The 25,911-nt window shown below is 62.6% G+C and overlaps 1 protein-coding gene across 6 annotated transcripts; it reads left to right on the forward strand.

Moving 5' to 3' along the window:
* Window positions 1-5,188: 5,188 nt before the first annotated feature.
* On the forward strand, window positions 5,189-24,725 carry CDC42BPG (CDC42 binding protein kinase gamma). 6 transcript variants are annotated; one of them, XM_078433649.2, is made up of 37 exons: window positions 5,189-6,060; window positions 8,716-8,807; window positions 8,889-8,972; window positions 9,334-9,429; window positions 9,763-9,911; window positions 10,469-10,562; window positions 10,772-10,972; window positions 11,103-11,351; window positions 11,787-11,866; window positions 12,695-12,792; window positions 12,880-12,960; window positions 13,260-13,357; window positions 13,451-13,630; window positions 13,925-14,017; window positions 14,161-14,282; window positions 14,359-14,431; window positions 14,640-14,746; window positions 14,834-14,948; window positions 15,205-15,353; window positions 15,446-15,534; window positions 15,846-15,898; window positions 15,987-16,082; window positions 16,178-16,237; window positions 16,532-16,637; window positions 16,924-17,057; window positions 17,141-17,280; window positions 17,380-17,461; window positions 18,141-18,357; window positions 19,176-19,238; window positions 19,352-19,951; window positions 20,949-21,133; window positions 21,216-21,300; window positions 21,430-21,550; window positions 21,688-21,805; window positions 21,977-22,103; window positions 22,225-22,310; window positions 23,338-24,725. In XM_078433649.2, exons 1-37 carry the CDS (start codon window positions 5,901-5,903, stop codon window positions 23,392-23,394), a joined length of 4,740 nt encoding a protein of 1,579 aa, XP_078289775.2. In that variant the 5' UTR covers window positions 5,189-5,900; the 3' UTR covers window positions 23,395-24,725. The 6 variants fall into 6 exon arrangements, with proteins under 6 accessions (XP_078289775.2, XP_078289778.2, XP_078289773.2 ...); XM_078433647.2 differs by having other exon boundaries at window positions 5,387-6,060; window positions 15,984-16,082; XM_078433648.2 differs by having other exon boundaries at window positions 5,387-6,060; window positions 15,984-16,082; window positions 21,980-22,103.
* The last annotated feature ends 1,186 nt before the right edge of the window (window positions 24,726-25,911 follow it).

A 25,911-nucleotide genomic window follows, 5' to 3' on the forward strand; every position in this document is an offset into this window, starting at 1 on the left:
TAAGCCCCCGGGGTGGTTCAGAGACAGTGAAGCCCGCGCTCTGAAGACAGACCCAGCAGACACACTGGCGACAAAAGCACAATTATGAAGGGTGGGGCCGGCCAGCGTCAGACCGGGGGACTGATGGTACCGGCAGAGGGAAGGGCGACAAGTCGGGAGCTGATGCGCCACGGAAGCTGGGACGTTTTAGGCGCAGTCAGGGTGGAGACAGCTCCGGGCCGGCGCATCTGTGACAAAGGCAGGACACAAACAGGTGCCCGTGGGTTTTGAGGGCCAGGTTGTATGCTGCAGCTCGTGTGGCGGACGTCCTGTCTGATGGCCGGTAGCTGAGGGAGCAGGGGCTCGCCAGCCCCCCTGTTAATCGCTCAGGTTTGCCTTGACCTTCATGACCCAGGAGGTTACTATTCCCCATTTCACAGCCAGGAACCTGAGACTCAGGAGGACTGGGAAAGCAAGCATAGAGGTGTGGGACTCAAATGCAGGCTGCCCAACTCCAGAGCACGAGCTCTCGAAAGTAGCCTTTAAATGTTTATTTTGGGGTGCCTGGGGGGCTCAGTTGGTTAAGTATCCGACTTCGACTCAGGTCTTGATCTTGCAATTCGTGAGTTTGAGCCCCGCATCGGGCTCTGTGCTGACAGCTCAAAGCCTGGAGCCTGCTTCGGATTCTGTGTCTCCCTCTCTCTCTCTCTCTCTCTGCCCCTCCCCCACGTGTTATGTCTGTCTGTCTGTCTCATAAATACACATTAACAAATTAATAAAAAAATATTTATTTTGAGACAGAGCCCAGGGGAGAGGCAGAGAGGTGAGCGAGAATCCCAAGCAGGCTCCGCACTGTCAGCACAGAGCCCGACTCGGGGCTCGATCTCATGAACCTCACGATCTCAGATCATGACCTGAGCTGAAACCAAGAATCGGACGCTTAACCAACTGAGCCACCCAGGTACCCCCGAAAGTAGCCTTGAAAAAGGAAAAGCTCACAGCTCACTGTGCCCCCAAATATGAGCTACAGACTCACATCTGAGAAACCCACACTGGAGGTTAAATGCTGTCACTCCAGCCCAGGGCCTTGAAGGCTCAGTTAAGCGTCCGACTCTTGATCTCTGCTCAGGTCATGATCTCACAGTTCGTGGGTTCCAGCCCCGGGTCAGGCTCTGTGCTGACAGTGCGGAACCTGCTTGGGATTCTTTGTCCCTCTCTCTGCCCCTCCCTCCCTCCCTCTCTCTCTCTCAAAAATAAAACATAAAGGGCGCCTGGGTGGCTCAGTCGGTTAAGCGTCCGACTTCGGCTCAGCTCAGGATCTCACGGCTCGTGAGTTCAAGCCCCGCGTCGGGCTCTGTGCTGGCAGCTCCGAGCCTGGAGCCTGCTTCCGATTCTGTCTCCCTCTCTCTCTCTCTGCCCCTTCCCTGCTCGCTCACACACACGCGTGCTCTCTCTTAAAAAATAAACATAAAAATTATAAATAAATAAGACACAAACACACACCAGCTGAGAAAGCACACAGAAGTCAGGCCTCGGGTCAGACAGTCCCAGTTAGAATCCACTCTGCCACTTTCTGGAACTCTGCCTCTCCTCTCTTGAGACTATTTCTTCCTGCGCCAAATGCGATGACCCCAGCTTCACAGAGGTGGGGGCCCCTGGGGTACCAGCTCCATTGACCCACCGTGGTTGATCGGGGTGGGGGGGGTGTGGTAAGAGTGGGTGCAGGGAGCCTAGCACCCCACCCAACTCCCAGAACAAAGCAGGCAGGACCCACCCTTCCCTGAAGCAGCTCGCAGACGGGGTGGCGCCCAGGGGCCAGAGGGACGGTGGCCAAGGGGGCTCGGGGCCTGGCTTCCTGTGCGCCCAGAGGGATTGATAATTATAAAACCACGTGGGGCTGCAGCCGCCGTGGAGCGTGGGAGCCCCTATAGCGTGTTGGAGCAGCACCGACAAGGTTTTTGGAAGGAAAAACCAGGATGATGAAATCACCATATGTCCACCCATTTGGAGCTTTGGACTTTTCAAAGGACACACCCCTGGGGTGCTGGGGAGGGCGGGGGAGCGGGCATGTGGGGCTGCCAAGACTAGCTCGGGGAGTGGGGACCCTCGACCCGACCATCTCTGTCAGGCCTTCCCCCAAAGCCACCCCAATAGACACACGGTGAAATAGAACCCGAGTGCCCGAGCCGCACGGCACGGCTTTCTGTGAGCTCTGCCCCCCAACCCCCTCCCGCCAACCCCAACCACACTCTCTTCCCATCAGACGCGCTCCAGCGACATCGGTGGCCATTCTGTGTACCATTTGCCCCTCACACCCTAGCTGGGCGGTTCTCCCTTGGGCACAGACGGTGGCCCGGAGAGGGACTTGCCCAAGGCCACATGTCAGTCAACAGTAGGCATGGCTGTGTGACCCCGCAGCCAGCCTCTCATCTGGGGAAGGAGTGGGTCGCTGCTTCTGCCGGGGCCAAGGGCAAGGGCAGTCTGCCACTCTAGCGAGCCCTTCAGGACCGTCTGCCGAGAGCGGCCTCCTGAGTGGGTCGTCCTCTGAATCTCACTCGACCTTGGGGAAAGGGGAGCCACGGACCAGGCTTGGGACGCCCATGATGTGGCTGTGAATGCCAGAGACCCTGGAGCCTGTCTCTCGCTTCCGGTCCCCTCCCAGACCCAGAGGGCTGTGCTCTGGGGGTGGAAGAAGCTGGGTTCCCTCCCACTCACCTGGGGCCTCCTTACCCGGGCGGCCTCTTTTCCCTGCTAGGCCTGGGTCTCACCATCCAAGGCCCTTCACAGAAGACTATGTCAAGTTCACTGCAGTTCGGTTTTCCTCGCCCCTGTCCCCAGGATCTGGGTGCTTCGCCCTGCCCTTCCCCAGCCGGGCACCGGCCTGGAACCTGGATAAGGAGGGAAATCTGGCACCACCCCCCTGCCCCCTCCCCAGCCTCAGGTATTACTCGATTAAGGGAGGGTAATGATAACCCCTCCTTGTGAAGATAACAGATCCACAGTCGCTTTGAAATGCTAAGGAGCACCATAGGAGTGTAAGGTGTTATCGAGGTGATCTGTGCCCCACAAGGCTGGGTGAGAGATAGTGCCCGCACTTCAGTATCAAAGGGACTCACAGGGGGAAGAGGTTATGAGGGGAACAGGTGCCCCTGCCCCGGGGCGGGCCTCCCGCAAGCAGTGACCAAGAAGGCAGTGGGAAGAGGGGAAGTCGGGGCGGGGGGGGGGGTGGGGGGGGGTCTCCTCTTCAGACTCATCCGCTGAGCTGGGTCAGGATCCCGGCCCCCACACAGGGCTCCCTGGGACAAGGTCTCCGTGGCCCTGGTGGTCCGGCTCACACAAGCTCACAGACCCGGATCTACTGGGGCAAAGCAGCGCCTCGTGCAAGAACTTGCGACTGTCAGGGCTGGAGGACAGGATGCCTGTGGAGGCTGGAGCGGGAGCTCGGGGCACAGACGGAGCCTTGAGGGGCTTTCTGACCTTGGAGCTGCAGGGGAGTGGGCAGGGCAACCCACCCCCTTTTGCAGACAAGGAAACTGAGGCTGAGAACAAGGATGTGACAAAAGCAAATACAGGACCAAATAGAATCAGGTACCAGATGGGCTGGGAGTGCCGAGTGCCAGGCCCAGCTCTGCCCCATGCAGGCCTCGGCAGGACTCAGTTTTTGCTGCGTGGGACTCAGTTTCCCCTCTGCCTGTGCTATGTGGGGACGGAGACTTTTTTTTTTTTTTAAGGATTTTTATTTTTTTAAAGCATTCTTCTTTCTTTTCTTTCTTTTTTTTTAAAGTTTATTTATTTTTTAGAAAGAGAACGCGAGCAGGGGAGGGGCGGGGAGAAAGGAACAGGGAGAATCCCAAGCAGGCTGCATGCTGTCAGCACAGAGCTGGATGCGGGGCTCTAACTCACAAACTGTGAGATTGTGACCTGAGTCAAGAGTCAAGAGTTCACTTAACTGAGCCCCCCCAGGCACCCTAAGATTTTTATTTTTTTAAAGCAATCCCTACACCCAATGTGGGGCTTGAACTTACAACCCCAAGATCGACAGTCGCATGCTCATCACAGCCGGGTGCCCCTATGGTGATGGTTTTTACAGGGACCCCCCAGTTAATGGTAGGAGTTCCAGTCATTCGGGTCACCATAAGGTGGGCTGAGCCAGCCAGGCCCCCCTGTGGGGATGGAATCTCAAGGGCGTGACCATAGCCTAAGAATTCAGCATTCCCAGAGGCTTAGGGACTTGGCCAGAGGTCACACGCAGCGGAGTGATCCGGGACCCAGAGGCCTCACCCAGTGGGCCCGTGACTGCTGGCCCCTGGGGGCTGTGGCGGCCTGGGGGCAGGGAGTCAGGGTGTCCAAGGGCGGCAGCAGGAAGTAGCCCATCTTCCCACCCAGGACACTTTCCCTCCCCCCTACTCTTCTAGGAGACGGGCACTCTGTCCTGTCCTGGGCAGTTGGCCCTCCTCTGGTCTCTGGCGCCCCCCTGTGGCCTGTAGCGGGGCAGGCCCCACCCCTGCCCTGCCCTGCCCTGCCCTGCTCCCTGAGGAGGGCCCAGAATGCTTCAGGTGACAGAACACCACCAGCCCCTGCTCCCTCCCAGGGGACAGAGGCAGTGAAGAGATCCCCAGATCTGGGTTTGAATCCTGCCTCCCTTCTGTCACCTGACTGACTTGGGTGAGACAGCCTACTCCATCTCACAGACGCAGGGCACAGGGAAGCCACAGGGCAGGTCTCCCAGGAGACCAAAGGGGAGACGAGTCAGAAAGTCCCCTGTGTACCGCCAGGGAGGCTCATTTCGGCTCCAGAGACATTCACGGGGCGCCTCCTCCCTCAACCTGACCGTCTGGACTCCAGGAGGTCTCAGTCTGAGGGGGGAGGCAAATCCCCAAAGAGCTCTTTTAATGGAAGAACTTGTTGTCTAAAGCCACTAAAATGCCCCACCCTTTGATCCCTCCTCTTGGACGGGCCCACAGTCCCATGGCGTCTGGTCCAGCCCAGCTGGAGACAGCTGGGCAGAAATCAGAAATGCCACTGGATAGAATCAGGCCCTCCCCTCAACCACCTCCTCCAGCCCAGCTTCCACCTCTCCTTGGCCTCCGTGTTCCAGGCCGGCCGCAGGCCTCGCTCTCGCCTATGCTTAAAAAGCCTGTGGTGGAGTTGCCAGCCCAGCCCCACTCCTGGGCTTCTCCATTCACCTTCGTCCTTCCCAAGCCTCAGTATGTCCATCTGCCAAATGGGTGTAACCATCCCTGCCTCGCCTACTTGCCTCCGTAGTCCGCTGTAACGACACAAATAAAATGAGATCAGAAACTAGCGAGGTTCCCCCCCTACCTCTTGCGGAGGGGATTGGGGGAGGGTGTGTGCCAAGCGCGGCCGGCATCCCAGGGAGAGAGGGGACTACAACTCCCATCCGGCTCCGGGGTCGCGGGCGTCTCCAGCCCCCTTTCCCAGGGGGTTGAGGGAAGTTGCACTGCCCCGGGCATCCCCCACCTAGGTTAGGGGCCGGCGAAAGCCCGGTAGGGCTGGCTCTGGGGCCACGCGGAGACCTAGGTAGCCTTCCCGGCCCCGGGGGTAGACCACCCCCCTTGGCCCGGCCCAGTCAGGAGTTTACTCTTCGGGACCCGCCCCCCCACTTCCTGGCCAAGGGTTTGGCCCGCCCCCGCGCGCCTCCGCCCTCCCACCTTCACTTCCAGTCGCGTCTCCCATTGGCCGGCGCTCACCTGCCCGTCCGTCGGGGGGCGGGGCAGAGGGCGGGGCGCGACGCCCAGGTGTGGGCGCGCAGGAGGCCGCGAAGGAAGGTGACAGCGGGGAGGGCGGGAGGGGTGGGGGGAGGCCGCGCTAACGACCCGCCGACGGACGGACGGACGGACCGACGGGCCGGCATGCGGGCGGCCCGGCTCTAGCCCGGGTGCGGGGCTCCGGCTGCAGCTATGGAGCGGCGGCTGCGCGCGCTGGAGCAGCTGGCGCGGGGTGAGGCCGGCGGTGGCCTCGGGCTCGACGGCCTCCTGGATCTGCTGCTGGGGCTGCACCACGAGCTCAGCAGCGCCCCCCTCCGGCGGGAGCGCAACGTGGCGCAGTTCCTGAGCTGGGGTGAGTGGCCCGGGCTGGACCGAGGTGGGGTGGTCCGGGGGACACCGCGCCGGGACCCTCTCCCACCCCCGCCCCCCGCGCCCTTCGCCCCCAGACCCTCCCGCGGGGAGCTTCACCCCCACGGGTTCCCCGCGCAGAGCCCGCACCGGCCCCGACACGTGCCACCGGCCCCTTTGGGCCCTCCCAGCTAGCTGCGCAGCTTCCCCTCGCTCAGATTCACGCACACTCCTTCCCACTGACAGAGCCTGGCGTGTGTGCACAACACACAACTTACACGGACACACACAAACTTGGTCCCAAGTGTAGACCCCAGACATGTGCTGCAGAGTCGCGTCAGGGACTCCTGGCTCACATGTCATATACCTCATGACCCTTGAGAACAAACAGTCACACACGCAGAGCCTTGTGTGTGTCACCCACCGACACGCATGCTTCCTCAGTCTCCCACGTACCACACAGACACACGCACACACAGCTCAAGGAGAGATCCAGGGAGCCCCCACTTCACCCGGAAGACCACCGGAGCCACACTGGCCATTGCATTATACATTTGCCTGCTTCCACTCACAGATCCGTAGGCACTGCCCGCGTGGCAGACGTTCCCACAAACACACACTTCTATGTCTCCGCATGCAAGACCACCCCAAACTGGGCACCGGCACCAACCTCAGCCCCTTTGTCTGTGCGAGTCGCTGGCCAGGCTTCCTGAGGTCTATTTCCCAAAGCCGGGGGAGGGGGGGGGGGGCCGGCTGGGGGTGGGTCTGCACCCCTTCCGGGTTGGCTCATCCGAGTCGCCGGAAGTGGGTGACCTGGAGTAAACCTCAACCCAATGTGGGCACCCTCACCAGCCCCAGGCCTCCCTGGTTATGCCTGGCCAAGCCCGTGGAGGAGGGCTGACGGGCCTGGCCTGGAGAGCGGGGTGAGGCAGGTGTTTGCCCAGTGGGTGACGAGCATCCCCAGAACTCCTTAGCTCTGGGCAGGTGCAAGGCCTGGCCTCGGCATGGTCGGGGGCCCGTGAGACATGCCGGTGAGCTGGCCCCCAGCCCAGCCCTCTCCTCCAGGGTGAGGGCAGCCAGGAAGCCCCTGCCTCTGGTGCCTGCCACTGTCCCCGGGGACTTCTGCACCTTATTCATGTGTATCTGACAGTGTTGTCATCACCCGCTGTGACGCCTACGCGCGCGCGTGTGTGTATGTGTGTGTGTGTGTGTGTGTTTGCACACACATGTGCTCCTCCCTGCCCGCCTCTGGCATCCCTGCCTGGGACCCCAGCATGGGGGCCTGTCTGTTGACATCTCCCGAGGTAACTGGCAGGGCGGTGACTCACTCTGCCCCTGCTCCAACTTGTCCCTGCTCCTGCCCAGAGCCCCCATTCCTTGCGGCAAGGCGAGGGGACTGGGCAGCCTGTCCCGGGAGCCTGGGTCCTCCTGACTCTAGGCCCCAGGTTTTGGTTCCCGTCTGGCGGATTGGGAGCCACCCTGGCCTCAGTTCCCCCCTGGAGCCCGCGGTTGCTGCTCCCCAGCTGCACACACAGACCTGGGAAAGAGACAATTAATTTGTCACGAGGTTTCCACACCACCCCTGCTGCGGGGGTTCTGCCTGATAAACCTGTGGAGCAGCTCTCTGTCCCACCCACAGACCCGCCCAGCTGGCAGGGAGTTTACCTGCTGGCAGGGGGAAACTGAGGCGGAGAGCCAGTCTGCGGCTACCCCCGCCCCCCCTACCGGTCACTCTTGCCTCCCTAAGTTTCCAGACTCCAGTTCCCTCCCCCAGGCCTGTGGCTTCTCCAGGCCTGGAAAAGGCCTGGGACTGGCTGGAGATGCCTCTAAAGGGAGTATCAGGGACTGTGAGAAGAAGAGCTTCTTGGCCAGGTGAAGGCCAAGTCCAGAGAGGGAGGCAGGGCCTAGAGTTGTTGGGCTGGTCAGGCCTGGAGGAGATCTCGAGTGTTTACCCCTTCAGGTGCCAGCGTCAGGCGCCAGGGAAAGGTTTTTTTGGCTCTGTTCTTGAGTCTTGTGAGAAGCTAGGCAGACCTATTTATGCCTCCAGACTGAGAAAGCCCCACACAGGGAGCCCAAAGTGTGTCCTCCCAGGGCCCTGCAGCACCATATCTGACCTGTCCTCTGGGGCTGCCCCAGGCCTCACTCCCAGCCAGGTACCTCTGTGCCTACAGGGTCCCAAGACCAGGGCTCACAGCTCCCCAGTGGCAGAGAAGCCTCTCTGGGGACAAGGAATGTTGCCCGTCCAGTTTCCCAAGACAGGCCCAGGCCTGGTCCTGATAGGCGCCAGGAACTGGGAGCCGAGGGTGGGAATGGTATCCCCTTCCTCCCCAGGGTGACCTGGTCAGCCAGTATCCACCTGCAGGCAGGGAGGGATTACCAGTTCCATGGGCCCCTGGGATGAGGCCGCCTAGAGTCTGGGGACAGGGGTTCAGGGAACCGTTGATTTGGGGAGGCCTGGGGGCCAGGTGGTCAGCAAAGCCTGGACCCCCACCTTCCACACTTCCTACTCATGACCGAGTGGGCTGCAGCCCCTCTCAGCCCCTTGGCCAGAGGCCGCCCCTGCCCCCGGTGGGGGTTGCGGCTCCCGCTTTTCCCCAGGTAAGAGAGGGAACTGGGGCCTCCCTGTAGGTTCCCTGAGCCCCACTCTGTGTCCCCTCAGCCGGCCCCTTCGTAACGAAGGTGAAAGAGCTGAGGCTACAGAGAGATGACTTTGAGATCTTGAAGGTGATCGGCCGAGGGGCCTTCGGGGAGGTGAGCAAAAGGCATGGGGTAGGTGGGAGGAGGGGGTTCGCACCCAGGCAGAGCTGACCCCGGTGCCCCCTGTGGCCTCAGGTCGCCGTGGTGAGGCAGAGGGACAGTGGGCAGATTTTTGCCATGAAGATGCTGCACAAGTGGGAGATGCTGAAGAGGGCCGAGGTCAGTGTGGGGTCCGATGGGACTTGCGCACCCTACGAGTGGCGGGGGGGGGAGGATGTGCTGCCAGTGGGGTGTGCAGGGCATGCTGGGGAAGGGGCCGGCCTGGCCCCCGGGGCGGGAGAGGATCCAACCACCAGCCTCCCCTGTTGCTTCCCCACAACAAGCCTTTCTTAGAAGCTACTGTAGTTCCCATTTTCCTTACCGTAACACTGAGGCCCGGAGCCATAAAGCACAGGCCGTGGCTCACCCGGGCAACTTCTATCCAAGCTCCTAGACTTACCTACTCTTCCTCCACCCCCTGAGCTGGTGAGGAGGGCTTCCTGGGCTCTGATCCCACCCCCGCTCCCCAAACCTGCTGCAGACTGCCTGTTTCCGGGAAGAGCGGGACGTTCTGGTGAAGGGGGACAGCCGCTGGGTGACCACTCTGCATTATGCCTTCCAAGACGAGGAATACCTGGTGAGGATACTCAGCGAGGGTGGGGGCTGTTGCCCGGGGACAAAGGAGGAGGGCCTTGGGTGCCAGGGGAGCTGGGTCCAAGGAGAGAGAGACCCTTCCTACAGGGACCAAGAGGCTTCCACTGGCCACCCCTTGCTGGGCCCGGAGCCCCTGCCTGAGCTCTGCTGGGAGCCAGCTGCCCTAGAGCTGCTTGCTGGGAGATGGTCTTGTCTTTCCAGAACCCCTCGGGACCACGAGGAGGTGGGTGGGAGGCAGGGCCCTGGGGCAGATGCCCCCCACCCTCCTCCCTGTCTGATTCTTGCCCCCCCCCACTCCCCCCCCAATCCCATCCAGTACCTGGTGATGGACTACTATGCCGGTGGGGACCTCCTCACTCTTTTGAGCCGCTTTGAGGACCGCCTTCCACCCGAGCTGGCCCAGTTCTACCTGGCTGAGATGGTGCTGGCCATCCACTCTCTGCACCAGCTGGGCTATGTGCACAGGTGAGGCCCCCGAAGCCCCTGCTGCCCCGACCAGCCCCTGGGGAAAGCTCTAGAGACAGCTGAGAGTTGTTGAGCACACTCACCAAGCCCTATGCTGGGTGCTTCATGTGCACGATGCCTTTGAATCCTCAGGCCAAAAACCTCACGTGATGGGCACTGCTCTTGTCCCCACTTTACAGATGAGAAAGTCAGGGTTAGCACAGGTAAGCACCTGGCTTGAGGTGACCCAGCCGGTGGGCGCCCGGGTCGTGGTTTGCACCAGGCAAGTCTGACTCCTGTGTCCCCCACGACATACGCTGCTGCCTCCGTGGCTCATCCTTATGGGTCCCTTTTCTCCACTAACCACCTTTTTCCCTCTTGGCACCCAGGAGGCCTGGCCACCAGCCTTCCCCCTCCCATGTACATGCACACACACTGGTCTTGTGGACTCGCAGGAACACGTGTGACAATATACACGCTGGTGTGTGCATGCGCCCATGCACTTATACCCCGGAATGTGCCAGAACACACATCTACACACACAGGTCAAGCCCCGCTCTCTCCCTGTGCTCCCTCAGGGATGTCAAGCCGGACAATGTCCTGCTGGACATGAACGGGCACATCCGCTTGGCTGACTTCGGCTCCTGTCTACGTCTCAACAACAATGGCATGGTAAGACCCCAGAGCAAGGGCTGGGGACACCCGGCCTGGAGAGTTCCCAGGGCTGGAAGGAAGAAGGCCTGGGTCTAGGCCCCAAGTGGGGTCACCGGGCCAGCTAAGCCTTAGAGAGTTGGGGTGTCAGGCCCAGGCTTGGGCCTGTGGTGAGGGGCCGTCAGCTCTAGCCAAGCCCAAGGTTGTTCTCGTGGCCCCCCCACTCCTAGGTGGATTCGTCAGTGGCAGTAGGGACACCAGACTACATCTCCCCCGAGATCCTGCAAGCCATGGAGGAGGGCAAGGGCCACTATGGCCCACAGTGCGACTGGTGGTCACTGGGAGTCTGTGCCTACGAGCTGCTCTTCGGGGAGACGCCCTTCTATGCTGAATCCCTGGTGGAAACCTACGGCAAGATCATGAACCATGAGGTCTGGCCGCCAGGCTCTGGGGTTCTGGGAGGGCAGCAGAGTCCTGAGTCCGCGCGGTTGGTATGCCCGCAGGTGGGGGTGGGATCCTGTACACCCACCTGCACCCCTCCACCCCACCCCCCACCTACAGGACCACCTGCAGTTTCCCGCGGATGCACCTGACGTGCCGGCCAGCGCCCAAGACCTGATCCGCCAATTGCTGTGCCGCCAGGAGGAGCGCCTGGGCCGCGGGGGGCTGGATGACTTCCGGAACCACCCCTTCTTTGAAGGCGTGGACTGGGAGCGGCTGGCAACCAGCACTGCCCCCTACATCCCTGAGCTTCGCGGGCCTGTGGACACCTCCAACTTCGATGTGGACGATGACACTCTCAACCATCCAGTGAGTTTGGGCCCCGCTGCAGGAGGAAAACTGCCTGCCCCTTGCTGGCTGTAGGAAACCCCCAGAGGTTCTCCAGAGCGGTTGCTGGGCCTAGGATGACGCCTTCACACCCCAGAGGCTCATGGGAATTGTGGTTCACCTGGGCCAGTTCACCTCTTCGGAGGTGGGTTGTGACAGGTGAAGGTCGTTTGACCTCGAGTGTCATTCTGTGAGCCAGAAGTCTTCCAAGGAGACTCCTGGAAGCACCTGGGAGGCCATGGCTGCAAGGGCTCATGGGAGTCGTAGTCTGTTTAGGTGGGGGCCGCGTCACCCACCTCGGTTCCATTCTTAGCAGGAAGAGGTTGGCACCCCCAGTCCCGGGGAGTCTCCTGGGTCTTGAGCCTCAGCCAGGAGCTATGCCTGTTGAGTCTGACGCTCCTTCCCCTCCTTCTGCAGGGGACCCTGCCCCCACCCTCCCACGGGGCCTTCTCGGGCCACCACCTGCCATTTGTGGGTTTCACCTACACTTCGGGCAGGTGAGTCTAGTCCTCGCATACCTAGTAGGAGGCTGGGGGCTGCCTGGCCTGGAACCTTGGGCGGGTAGCCCACTGGGACCCTGGGAAAGGGGCTGAATGGCCTGCCTGTTGCCTGGATGTGACAGGTGCTCAGGAAATGTGCTCTGAGTCCTCAGGAAGACAGCCCCCGTGTCCTGAAATTGTGGCGAAGCCATGCCTATGCCCCCTGTGGGACCTGTCCTGCATTTGGCCCTGAGAGTACCCTCTACAGCAGGCTGAGAGCGTCATGAACTTGGAACCAGAGGCCTGGAGTTGAAAGGGCCCCTCCAAGCCCCCCAGCCACGCTCTATGCCTCTGTAAAATGGGTGGGATGATCTAGTTCCATTTGAGGGGCTGGCCTGAGACCACAGCGAGGCCTTAGGTGAGGAGGTGTTCTGAGGTGGAAGCAAATGTGTCTTGACCTGCACTCTGAGCACCCACCGTGTGCCAGGCACGGGGGCAGCTGGCCCAAATCGCTAAGTTCTCTTCACTGTCCTTGGAAGAGGGCCTGTTATCACCTCCGATTTCCTGTGAGGAAACTGAGGCTCAGATATGTCAGGTTCACACAGCTTAGAAGGGCCAGGGCTTGAACCTAGGTCTGGGGGGGCCTTGGGGCGCTGCCCACAGGTATTCCGGGGGCAGGGCCTGGTCCGGTTCGTTTCTTCCACCACAGAGCCCAGGGCTGGGTACAGAGCTGGGGCACGGTGGGTGTTTCTTGGATGAATGAATGACCGACGCAGGAGGACGGAGGAGCCTTCGGGGGGTGGGGGGTGGGGTTTCCGCCAACATGTGTGGCCCTGCTCTCCCCAGTCCGGGCCCTGAGAGCAGCTCTGAGCAGCTGCCTGCCCTAGAGCGGAAGCTCCGTTGTCTGGAGCAGGAGAAGACGGAGCTGAGCCGGAAGCTCCAAGGTACCGGGAACCAGCTGGAGCAGGGTGGGGTGGGTCTGACCCAGGACTAGCTACTCACCTATGGGTGCCCCCCCACCCCGCCCGCAGAGGCCCTGCAGGTGTCCTCAGACCATCGGGAGCTGGAGCGGCTACAGAAGGAAGTGCAGACTCTGCGGCACAGGCTGTCAGGTACCCGGCCCCCCACGCCACCCCGTCTCCCCCCCCCCCGCCTCCCCCCGGCCCCTCCCCCCAGAGGCTGAGCTGCTTTCCCAGCACACCTGTATCCAACCCGGGTTCCAGTCCTGGCCCTACTCCGTGGATGAGGTGTGATCTTAGGGAAGCACCTTAAACTCTCCGAGCCTGCACGTAGAAAGTGAGCCAAGGAGACCCGCTCCCCGGGCTGTGGTGAGGGCTCTGGGAGATGCCGCACGCGGAGTGCCTGGCTGAGGCCGTCAGTGCACGTGGGCCTCAGTGACAATTCCTGGCAGAGACGCCGAGGGGCAGCAAGGCCTCCTTATCCCAGACGGACGGTGGTAGCCCAGGCCGGGACTCGGACCTACGGCGGGAGAGAGACCGGCTCCTCCGGGTGAGGGCCTGGTGGGGTGGCTGAGCGGCCCAGGGCTCCACGGTGAGGAGGTCCGTGCCCTGACGCCAGGCCTTGCCCTCTGACCACCCCCAGGAGCTGGCCGAGGCTCAGGCAGGGCTGCAGGCCCAGGCGGGGGAACTATGCAGAGCCCAGGAGCGGCAGGAGGAGCTGCTCCAGAGGCTGCGGGAGGCCCAGGAGAGAGAGGCAGCCACGGCCAGCCAGACCCAGGCTCTGAGCTCCCGGCTGGAGGAAGCCCAGGATACCAGCAGGAGTGTGAGTGACGGGGATGGGCGGGGACAGCAGGAGAGCACTGCCCCCTGTGAACTCCAGTGTGGCCGTTGGGGGCCCAGGGAGCCCAGTGCTCAATGCTGGCCACACCACGTGCCTCTGCGCCCCCACTGGGGCTGGCTGAGGCCTGAGTGAGCGGATGACGGTAGGGTGGGCCGGGCCGGAGCTCCCCTGCCTGCGTTCCCGCTGTGCCTGGTGGGGCCCGAGAGTCTGTAGCGAGGCGGGCAGAGGGGTGGGATGGACAAAGTCAGCAGCGGCCCCCTCTGCACCTCGTCACAGCTGCAGGCCCAGGTGGCCACCCTGTGCCGGGAGGTGACACAGCTCCAGAGACAGCGGGAGCGAAGCATTGAGAAGGAATCTTTGCGGGTCAAGGTAGTGAGGTCTCACCCCCTTCCGAGTGGTGCTTCCCTTGGCCTGACCTCCTCCGGGCTCTCAGGGCCAGGCCTTTGTCCCGGGGGTAGAGTGGGCCACAGCTTCTCAGGCCCCTGCCCTGACCCCTCTCCGTGTCCCTCAAGACCATCCACGCCGCCTCTGAGACCAACGGCACGGGGCTGCCCGAGGGCGCGCCTCAGGAAGCGCAGCTGAGGAAGGAGGTGGCCGCCCTGCGTGTGCAGCTGGAGCAGGCCTGTGGCCACGGGTGAGCCGGGCGGCCCGGGCGGGGCGCGGGACGGGGGCCTGAGCCGGGGGCCGTCCCGTCACTCGCTCTTCCCCAGGCTGAGTGGGAAGGAGGAGGCCCTGTGCCGGCTCCAAGAAGAGAACCAGCGGCTGAGCCTGGAGCAGGAGCGGGTGAGCACGGCAGACGGAGGGCAGACGGACCGACGGGCAGTGGGACGGATGTGGGGAGCCGCCAGGGTCTCCGAGCAGGCTGTGTCCCCAGCTCCGCGGCACCCGCAGGTGGCCGGCGAGCCATGGCGGGTGAACGGGGGCGGACGCGGGCGGGGCTCGGGGGTGCCGGGCCCCCCGGGGGCTGACCCATCTTGCTCCCGGGCCCCAGCTGGTAGAGGAGCTGGAGAGGGAGCAGCAGAGCAAGCAGCAGCTGGAGGGTGAACGGAGGCAGACGGAGAGCAACTGGGAGGCCCAGATTGCCGACATCCTCAGCTGGTGGGTGCCCGGGGGCTGGCGGGGAGGGGCTGGGCCCAGGCGGGGCCGAGGGCTCAGGCCGTGACCCGGAGCCCCCTTCCCAACCAGGGTGAACGATGAGAAGGTCTCAAGAGGCTACCTGCAGGCCCTGGCCACCAAGATGGCCGAGGAGCTGGAGTCCCTGCGGAACGTGGGCACCCAGACGCCCCCCACCCGGCCGCTGGTGAGCCCCGGAAGAGCCCCGGGGGAGGGGCTGGCAGCAGCCTCACGTGGCAGGTGGGGACGCTGAGTCCACGGAAGATCGGTGACTCGCCTGAGCTCACAGCGGGGTCAGGGGCCAGTCTAGGATCTTGAGTCTGGCCGGGTGGTGTGGACAGTCTGGCGGGAGAGGCCTCTGAGGCTGCCGGGCGCCCCATCCCCCCCCCCCCCCCCGCCCCCGGCCCCGGGGGCATCTCACGCGGGCGCCCCCTGGCCGCCAGGACCACCAGTGGAAGGCACGGCGGCTACAGAAGATGGAGGCCTCGGCCAGGCTGGAGCTGCAGTCGGCGCTGGAGGCCGAGATCCGGGCCAAGCAGAGCCTGCAGGAGCAGCTGACGCAGGTGCAGGAGGCCCGGCGGCAGGCCGACAGGTGAGGCCCGGGCCAGGCGCTGCACGAAGGGGCGTGGGACCCGCGAGGAGGCCCGTGCCAAGCCCTCGACCGGTCCCGTCCCCGCCCCGCAGCCGTCTGCAGGAGGCCGAGCAGCAGAGCCGGGGCCTGCGGCAGGAGCTGGCCGCGCTGCGGGAGGAGCTGCAGGCCCGTGGGCCGGCGGGTAAGTGGCCATCTGCATGCCCGTCCTGGCGCAAGTCCCCCACTCGAGCCTCAGGGTTCCCCAGGGGGTCCCCCGCCAGCCTCACGGGGACCGTGGAGATGAGAGTTCTGGACTCTGCCGCTCACCTGGCTCTCCGTCGCCCAGCGCTTACTGAGCACCCGCTGTATGCGTACCCACCGGGGCCTGCTGTCATTTCTCCATTTTACTGAGGTGGAAACGGAGGCTCCTGCCGGCCCCCAGTTCCCCAGGAACAAGCGTTAGCGCTGGGCCAGGGACCCCCAACCCCGGTGACCCGTGCTCTCTGTTTGCAGACACTAAGCCCTCAAATTCCCTGATTCCCTTCCTGTCCCTCCGGAGCTCAGAGGTAAGAGGGCCTGCAGGGGCTGGTTGGGAGGAGTCCCGGACAGAAGCCAGGGGCCTCGATTTCCACCCTTATCCTCAATCCCCAGAAGGATTCCACCAAGGATCCTGGCATCTCAGGAGAGGCCCTGAGGCCCGGTATGGAGCCCGAGCTGAAGCCAGAGGGCCGCCGCAGCCTGCGTCTGGGGGTGAGGACGGGCGGGAGTCCCGCATTTGGGGGGCCGGGCCCCGCCTTCTGCCTGTGCCCCCCTCACCCGCTTGCTTGCCCCTCCCCCCCCCGCAGGCTGTGTTCCCCAGAGCGCCCGCTGCTGTCACCACCCCTACAGAAGTTCCTCCCGCAAAGGTCCGCACCCAGAGGGGCGGGGCGGGGTGGGGGTACCCAGCCATTCTGCCGGGTCTCCAAGGACCTGCTCGAGTCCCTCTACGTGCATTAGTCATGGCTGGCAGACCACCCTGGGGACAGCGGCAGTGGCAATGAGTCTGAGTGCTGTGACAGACTCACTGGGGCTGGGTTCACACTGCCACTGGCTCATTCTCTGGTCCCACCTGACACTTCAGGGTGGCCTCGGGGGTTGGATGCAGGGCCCTGGGAGGCCGTGGTCAGGCATGGGTAACGAGCGTGTCCCCCTGTCCCCAGCCCGGCTCACACTCGCTGCGGCCCCGGAGCTTCCCATCCCCCACCAAGTGTCTCCGCTGCACCTCGCTGATGCTGGGCCTGGGCCGCCAGGGCCTGGGCTGTGACGGTGAGACCCCCCACCCCCACCCCACCCGCACGCCTGCCTCCCATGTGCCAGCGCCCAGTCCCCTGGAGGACGGAATGAATGGCCCGGATCCTGGCACATGCAAGCCTTCCTCTTGGTCTGGGCCTCATCTCCCGTTGCTCAATTTTTGTGGTTTTTTTCTCACTTGACGGGGAATTGGTGACAGTCCAGGAGCCACCACAGCCTCAGGGAGGCGGGAACCCGAGTCCTGGTTCCAGGCTGTCCCCACCCAGCCTCACACCATCTGCCTTTCCTGCTTTCTCCACAGCCTGTGGTTACTTCTGTCACTCGGCCTGTGCCCCCCAGGCCCCGCCCTGCCCCGTGCCCCCTGACCTCCTCCGCACGGCCCTGGGAGTGCACCCCGAAACGGGCACAGGCACGGCCTACGAGGGCTTCCTGTCGGTGAGCTGGGGCTGGGGAGGGGGAGGCTGGCGTGGGCGGGCCGAGAGCCCGGCAGGCCCCCCCCATGCCTGCCTTTCCCACAGGTGCCACGGCCCTCGGGGGTCCGGCGGGGCTGGCAGCGGGTGTTCGCCGCCCTCAGTGACTCCCGCCTGCTGCTGTTTGACGCCCCTGATCCACGGCTCAGCCCGGCCAGCGGGGCCCTCCTACAGGCGCTGGATCTGAGGTGGGTGCCAGGCAGTGGCCGGGGACGAGGGATGCGGGTCTGGGGCAGGGAGGCAGCCAGGGGAAATGTGACCTCTGACCAGCTCCATGGACCTCCCAGGGACCCTCAGTTCTCAGCCACCCCCGTCCTGGCCTCTGATGTTATTCATGCCCAGTCCCGGGACCTGCCACGCATCTTTAGGGTGAGTCCGCCTCTGTGTGGCCCTACTGCAGCCCCTTCTTTCTGTCTCCTTCTCCGTGGCTGCCCTCTTCACACACACACATATGCCACCTCCGTCACCTCCGCAGGGACGGCCGTGGCTGCCTCCATCCCACAGCGCGGTGCACTTTCTGCACGCGAAGCTGCCCGATCCCGCTGGCCTAGGGCCCTTCCGTGGCTTCCCATCACCCTCAGGGTGCTCCTGACTGTGGCCTTGAGGCCTCACATTTCTGACCCTGAGCCTCTTTCTGCTCTGGACACGCCTTGCTTTCTCCAGTTCCCAAAGTGCCCTGTAACCACGGCCCCTCACATCCTGTTTCTGCTGTGCAGCCCAGGCCAGCCCCCAAGCTTCTCCCCGACCTGGATCATTCCTGGTGACTCCCCTCATCCCTGGGGCACTGGCAGAAACGTCTCTTCCCCTGGGGGGGCCATCTTTTACTCTTGGCCCGGGTTGGGGATGCCCCGTCCTTCTCCCGCCACGGCACTGGTTCGGGGCCTGTCTGACCACCCTGCTCCGTCTGGCTTATCACCCGCTGTAAGATGGCTCCTAGCGCTGTGCCCAGCAGCTCACGTTGGTGCGAACAAGCATCATCCGGTGGAGAGCAGGAGGGGGATGTCTGGCTCTCGGCCCACAGCCCTCCAGCCTGAGTCCCTGCCCACAGGTGACGGCCTCCCAGCTGACGGTGCCCCCTGCCATGTGCAACGTGTTGCTGCTGGCAGAGAGCGAGGCTGAGCGGGAGCGCTGGCTGCAGGTGCTGGGCGAGCTGCAGCGGCTGCTTCTGGACACGCGGCCAAGGCCTCGGCCTGTGTACACGCTCAAGGAAGCCTATGACAACGGGCTGCCCCTGCTGCCCCACACGCTCTGCGCCGCCATCATCGGTGAGCCACATGCCGAGGGGGGCATCGCCCTGGGTGTGGTTCTGTGGGCAGCCTTAGCTAGGGGGCGGGGGGCTTGGCTTCTGCCACTCCATTTCTCTGTGCCTCAGATTCTGCTTTTTCTAAATAAGTCTTGATTGAGTTCAAAAGAGCAAAGGCTCTAGCAAGAGACAGAGGAGGGTTCCAGTCCTGGTGCTCTTACCGGCAGCGGGGTGGCCACAGGGAGCCTGGAAGCAGCCGAGCCTCACGCGGTCTCCTCTGGGGAGACCTCCGTGGTGACAGCCGGAGAAGTGAGGGAGCAGTGCCTCCTGGCTTCCCCTGGCAGTGGCCGGAGCCCCGAGCCAGCGCCTGCCCTGGAGAGCTGGGGCCTCCCCCTGCACTCAGAGTGGGAGCCCCAGGAGAGACCGTGTGGCTCCTCAGGTCCTCTGTGTCAGTCGGGAGCTGGGGGGGACGAGGGCATTTATTGAGCAGGGACCGCCGTGAGCCGAACACTCACCCTGCGTTGCTTCAGCCTCAGAGCAGCTCTGGGAGAAAGGAACCATTACTGTCCCCACGTTACGCGAGGAGAAGCCAAGGCTCTGAGCGGTGACACGACTTACCCCGAAGCCCACAACTCAGGGTGGGGGCCTCTCACCTGTGGGCCTTCCCCATTAGAGCCAGCCCAGACTTTGAGAGAGAAGCGGCCAGGGATGCAGGGACAGCGGGATGGCCATCCCTGTGTCCTCAGGAGAAACTGAGGCTCGGCAAGGACAGGCGGACTGCCTGGTCTCCGGCTGCCAGATGACCTCCCCGACCCCTGATTCTCTCCCTCCCTCTACTAGACCAGGAACGGCTTGCTCTGGGCACCGAGGAGGGGCTGTTTGTGATCCACCTGCACAGCAACGGTACGGGCCAGGGTGGACCCGGGTGGGGGTCAGCCCCGGGGGGGGAGAGAGGAGGATGGGCACGGGGCTGTTGTTCACCCTGCTGGTGACGCCCTCCCTCGCCGACCCCGAAGACATCTTCCAGGTGGGCGAGTGCCGGCGGGTGCAGCGGCTGGCCGTGAGCCCCACCGCGGGCCTTCTGGTTGTGCTGTGCGGCCGTGGCCCCAGCGTGCGCCTCTTCGCCCTGGCCAAGCTGGAGAGCGCGGAGGTGGCGGGTGCCAAGATCCCCGAGTCTCGAGGCTGCCAGGTGCTGGCAGCCGGGTGCATCCTGCAGGCCCGCACGCCCGTGCTCTGCGTAGCCGTCAAGCGCCAGGTGCTCTGCTACCAGCTGGGCCCGGGCCCGGGGCCCTGGCAGCGCCGCATCCGTGAGCTTCAGGCACCGGCACCCGTGCAGAGCCTGGGGCTGCTGGGCGACCGGCTGTGCGTGGGAGCAGCCGGGACCTTCGCACTCTACCCGCTGCTCAACGAGGCCGCTCCCTTGGCCCTAGGGGCCAGTCTGGTGCCCGAGGAGCTGCCACCATCCCGCGGGGGCCTGGGCGAGGCGCTGGGCGCCGTGGAGCTCAGCCTTAGCGAGTTCCTGCTGCTGTTCGCCACGGCCGGGGTCTACGTGGACAGCGCCGGCCGCAAGTCCCGCGTCCCTGAGTTGCTGTGGCCGGCGGTGCCCACGGGCTGGGGTAAGGCCCGTGGGGGGCCAGCTTGGGCGGGGCCTGGCACCTACGGTGTGTCACATGTGTCAGAGGAAGACAGGGTCCTCCCGCCTGACCACACCCTGCTCTGCCCTCAGTGGATTGAGCCGGATCTTCCTCTCCCATGTCCCTGCTCATGCTCCTCCCCCAGCCTAAACTGTCCTTTTTATACCTGGCAAACTCTTAATCACGTCCAGCCCCAATGCTGCCTCAAGGCCTGGAGTTGGAAGGCTCTCCATAAATGACCACCACGATTTCTGTCATCGTCATTACTGCTTTCATGCTCCTTACCCCGCCTTCCCCCCCATCCCTGGCCCTTTGTTCCTCTTTGCTCCCCCACCTCTGTGTTCAGACCTCTGCCCTGCTGCTCTTAGCACCTTCCTATAATGACTGGCTTGGTACCGGGGCGGGGGGAGACTGCAGAATGGGCTGGGCCTGGTTTCTTCATCACATCCTGCACCCAACCCCGGGGAAGCACACCCTAGGGGCTACGAATGTTTGGGGGAATGAATGAGTAAATGAACGAACGAACGAACAGGGCAGTGAGGGAAACCAACACATTCACAGGTAACTGGTGTGGTGGCGTGCTGGCAGACGGGGACCGGGCTCCCTTCGTGACCGGCGGCTCTTCTGGCGTTGGGCCTGTGGATTGGGCGTAGCGCAGACGCAGTCTGTGGGAGTGGGAATCAGACTGCCCGGGGCCAGTTCCCAGCTCTCGCTCATCACTGGGTGACCTTGCCCATTACTTAGCTCTGGGGTTACATTCCATCATCTGTAAGTTAGGGATGATGGTCCTACCCGCCCAGAGTTGTTTGAGAAATAAAGGGGAAAAAATACGCCAAGTGGCTACAACTATGCCCGGCATGCGAGTGCTCCGGGACTGTGATCTCTGATTTGTTGCGGAGGTTGGGTGGGGCAACCTGGAGTCTTCAGAAGAAGGTCCTCTGGGTGGGCGTGGAAGTTACTGTGCTGTGGCCGGGCACAGGGTGTTTCCGTGACACGGAGGAGGAAACAAGCCCGCGGAGGTGCCTGACTTGCCAGGGGCTGCACAGCACAGTGTCCTGCCCTGCAGGTTATGCAGCCCCCTACCTGACAGTGTTCAGCGAGAATTCCATCGACGTGTTTGACGTAAGGAAAGCAGAATGGGTCCAGACGGTGCCACTCAAGAAGGTGAGGGCCTGCCCAGATCCCCCGGCCCTGGACTGGGGGTGCAGTCGAGCAGCGCGGCTGACCTCCGTGCCTGCCGCCTCAGGTGCGACCCCTAAACCCAGAGGGCTCCCTGTTCCTCTTTGGCACGGAGAAGGTCCGCCTGACCTACCTCAGGAACCGGCTGGCAGGTAGGAAGTGCGTGGGCACGAGAGTACGGAGTGTGCGCGCGTTCGCGGGTGCATGTGTGACCCTGAGCTCCAGCTGACGGGGACCCTGGGGCCTTGTGAGCACCGTCCGGCTCTCGGCTGCTCCCACAGAGAAGGACGAGTTCGACATCCCCGACCTCACTGACAACAGCCGGCGCCAGCTGTTCCGCTCCAAGAGCAAGCGCCACTTCTTCTTCCGCGTGTCGGAGGAGCAGCGGCAGCAGCGGCGCAGGTGCGCGTGCGCGGTGCGCCGGCGGCGCGGGGGCTCGCGAGCTGGGGACGGGGCGAGGCACGGGGGCGTGTCCGTGTCGGGAGAGGGCGGGGGAGGCGTCCCCTTCGCCGCCGCCCCTACTCTCCCTCCGCCCGCAGGGAGTTGCTGAAGGACCCCTTTGTGCGCTCCAAGCTCATCTCGCCGCCCTCCAACTTCAACCACCTGGTGCACGTGGGCCCCACGGACGGGAAGCCCGGCGCCAGGGATCTGCCCCCGGTGAGTTCTCCGGGACCAATCACAAGCGTCCCTGGTGAGGCTCAGCCAATCACCGACCTTTCCGACACGCCTGCCCCAGTCGCAGCCCCCCTGCTTCCCTGGGACCCGGGACCTCCGCGCGTCTAGGCTGGGGGTCCCCTGCGGTCGCAGCCCTTCGGTACTGTCCCCCAGCAGGCTCCAGGAGGGAAGGGCCGAGGTACCCGCGGCTCCGGCCCGCAGCGTCCCCACAGCTTCTCGGAGGCCTCGAGGCGGCCAGCCTCCGTGGGCAGCGACGGGCTCCCTGGAGACGCGGACGCCGGTAAGGACAGCCCCGCTGCTTCCATTGCCTCGATTTCCCTCCCCAAAGTTTACACCCCCTTTGGACTCCTCAAATCTGACCTTGGATTTTTGTCCCCTTACTCATCCTGCTCCTGGAGCAGTGAAGAGGAAGCCTTGGACCTCTCTGTCCAGTGAGTCCGTGTCCTGCTCCCAGGGATCTCTGAGCCCCGCAGACTCCCTGATTCAGGTGAGCCGGTGGGGGCTTTTCCCTCCTCTGTTAAAGGACAGGTAGTCCTGTTCTGTGCTAGGCCCACCTCTGGGAGCTGAAGCCAGAGAACAGGCTGAGCCCATCCCCGCCCTGGATCCTAAGGGAAGCAGACTCGCCCCACAGTGGGGCCCCAACAGAGGCCTAGAGGCAGGTTGGCCTAGGTGGAAATTTTGGCTCTGATGTCCCAGGCACACGTGTGGCCCTGGGCGAGCTGTCCAGCCTCCCTGAGCTTATTTCACCTATAAAATGAGGTTATTATTTCAGATTATTACGTAAGTGATGGCTGTATGCGGTGATGATTACTTCAGCGGGGTGCCTGGCACATGGGGGGAGTGCCACCGAAGGGGAGCTCTTTAGAGGCCTAGCCTGAGGTGGAGGGATCAGAGGAGGGGGGAAGGGGAACAGGGGACAGGGGAAGGAAGACGTAAGAGGAGCTGGGAAGGCTCCCATGCACCCTCCAGCCACATCTCCACCGTCACCCTGGCTTTAGCCACACCAAACCACTCCGATCCCCAGGGACTTGCCATATTCTTCCACACCCTCAGGCTCTTGCCCCTGCCGTCCCCCCTGCTTTGAATGTCCTTCTGTTAACATTCAGGCCACCCTCAACGCTCTGTGCTAATACTGTCCTAGGGCCTCCCTAGGGCCTGTGCCCTGCTCCCTCCACCTCTCCGTGTCAGTCCTTCTGTGCTGTGACTTTCTTCTGCATACTAGCCCTCCTCCCCCAACCACGGGCTCCTTGAGACTGAGGTCAAGTTTGTCTTCGCCTAACATAAAGCATGTTTGTTGGTTGATGAAGAATGGAGTAAAGTAAATGAGCAAAGGGACTTCGATTTGGGCTTAAGGGATATTAAGTTGGAGCTCCCCAAGTTCTTCTCATGTAGCTCTACCCCGATCTCATACCTCCTCCAAGGGCCTCCCTGCAGCAGGTGATGGGGTCGGGGGAAGACCTCTGGGAGGCACTGGTCTGGTGAGGAAAGGGTCCTTCCTTCTGTTTCCCCTCCAGGTCTCAGAACGGCCCCGGAGCCTGCCCCCAGCCCCTGAATCAGAGGGTTCCCCCTGACACCCTCTGGCAGGGCCCACCCCAATCCCAGGACTGAGACACATGAGTGAGCAAAGAGCCTGAGGAATGCCATGCTCCGGCTGGCCCGGGATGTGTGGAAATTCGGACTCAGGAAGGGCCTGGGCTGGACAGCGACTCAGAGGCTGGCCTGGGTTCCCAGGACCCAGGAGACCTGACTCTGAGCCATCATCCTGCCTTTCCCCTCTGCTCCCGGCCCCTACCTTTGCTAGCCACTGGGAATAGAATGGCCCCCTTTTCTGCCCTGGGGGCCCCTCTGCCCCTGGAGTCCAGGGGTAATTGTGCCAAAGTTCTCCTTCCCAGTGTCAAGCCTCAGGAAGCCTTAAGCAAGAGTCGGGGTGGGGGTGGGTCTCTGGCGGCAATCTGGGGTCTTGGCAAGGCACTGTCCAGCCCCCAGGTGAGGCCGAGGTGGGGCATATCACGGCCTCTGCTCAAGGTTGTGGTAGGAAAGACGGACTCTGATCCAAAGGAAAGGAGGGTGGGGTGCCTGGCCGAGTAGAGCCTGCGACATCTGATCTAGGGGGTGTGAGTTCGAACCCCATGTTGGGTGTAGAGATTACTTAAAAATTTAAAAAAAAAAAACAACTTTTTTTTTTTTTTCAAAGGAAAGAAGGATAGACAAGGAGCAGGGAAGATGTAGGTGAAGGAGGCTGTAGGTGAAGAAAGTGAGAGAAGGAAGTAGAAAAGACAGTGCTAGTGGCTGGCAGGAGGAGGAGGAGGAGAGGGAGGGGGAGGAGGAGGGGGAGGGGGAGGAGGGGGAGGAGCGGGCAGGGGAGGAGCAGTGAAGAGGAGCAGAGAGCGGATGGGAGCTGGGAGAAGAACACTGCTGATAGACTGAGGGGCCTTTCTCTCTGGGGAGGAGCTCGGTGGGGTTGGGAACAGAGAGGGGCCCTGTGAGCCAAATGACGTTGCATCTAATCCGCCTGGGGTTGGGGGGGGGGGGTGGGCGGGGAGATCATTCCTAGACAGGGACAGGACAGGGAGGGTATTTATAAAGGCTACTTGGTGGGCGATGGCACCTGATGGGGGCCACTGGAGGGTCTCCAGGCACACTCTGGCCCTTCCCAGAAAGGGGGGTGGTCCTTTTCCCCAAAGCCTCCACCACCTGTGTATTAGGGGATCATAGGGGGCATTTTATTATTGATCACAGTCACTATTATTGTTATTATATTACTATTTTTATTAAACGTCCCTCTGCTGACAAGTGGGGGGCAAAATAAGTATTTATCTCCTCAAACGCCATATTCCCGGGAGGGATTGACCCTAATGCTCTGTGAGTCAGTACGAAACCAATAAAGACAACTTTTTAAGCTGCTGGCCTCCATGCCTGGATCTGTTCTGCTGGGGTGCAGAAAATGGGGGGGAATCAGAGACGGAGGGAGCCATGGGGATGTCGGGGGCAGTCAAAGACTGAGTTGTCTTCCCCAGATATTCAGGAATCCTATGACACATGCAAACAGAGTTTAGTAGCAAAGGGGCAGCTTACAAAAGTGTGGCCATGATAATGGAAACCACAGAGGAGTGGCAGGGCCCCCGAGCCCTAGCAGCGGTGGGAAGCTGTTACCACCAGCGGGCCACCTGGCAGGAAGGGGCAGTAGTGTCACCTGACAGGAGCTGTCACCCTCAGTAGAACTCGGCTATGGTTGAGCAGAAAGGCAGCAAGCCCAGGGAATAAACTCCTCGGACCTCGCTCTGCTCCCTCCCTCAGTCTCCTGCCTCCCTTCATCCAAACACCAGCAGCAACCAGAGGACCCTAGAGCTCAGTCACTGCAGCCAGTGGAGGGCAACCTTGGGGGCACAGAGCTGGGCGGAAGGAGATCTGGAGGGCACACTAAGGGTCCCCAGCACCCTGTTGCCCCACCCAGGCTGGGAGGCTTGGGAGGCAAGAGGGGGCCTGGGAGGTGCCTCATTTGGTCTTAAGCTCAAGTGTCCCTCGCTGAGCAGGAGCCAGGCCTTGAGGCTGAGCCGGATGAGGAAGGAAGGTATGGCCTGGGCCCTGGGATCAGGGCAGGCCTGGGCAACTGTTGGCTATGCCCTGAGACTCATGGCCAACCCTAGACTGGGGAAAGGCCCAAGAAGGGGACCCGGCCTCACATCTAGTTGGAGACAGGGGTCGGAGGGAATTCCAACCTTGAGAGTCAGACAGCCCGAGTGCTAGTCTAGCTGTGCATTCATGGACAAGTTACCTGACCTCCCTCAGCTTCAATATTCCCATCTGTAAATGGGGCTCATAAAGCCCACTTCATGGGAGGTCCTGGCAAGATTCTGGCGCAATGAGTGTAAAATGCCTTCAGCCCCCTCAGGAAATGTTTGCTTCTGCCTGTTGCGATGCAGAACCCCAAAGAGAGGGCCCAGGGCAGGGACGCTGAGGGCCCTTGCAAACTAAGGCTCCCAGCCATCTTCTCCAAATTGGGGAAATGACGGCCTCCCAGACACTCAGCAATGGTTTAGCCAAAAGATTGTCACATTTTTGAAAAATTAACTTTCTCCCAGGGTGCC

The sequence above is a fragment of the Panthera onca genome, chromosome D1 (assembly GCF_046562875.1).
Source record: "Panthera onca isolate mPanOnc1 chromosome D1, mPanOnc1 haplotype 2, whole genome shotgun sequence".
Lineage (NCBI taxonomy): Eukaryota > Metazoa > Chordata > Mammalia > Carnivora > Felidae > Panthera > Panthera onca.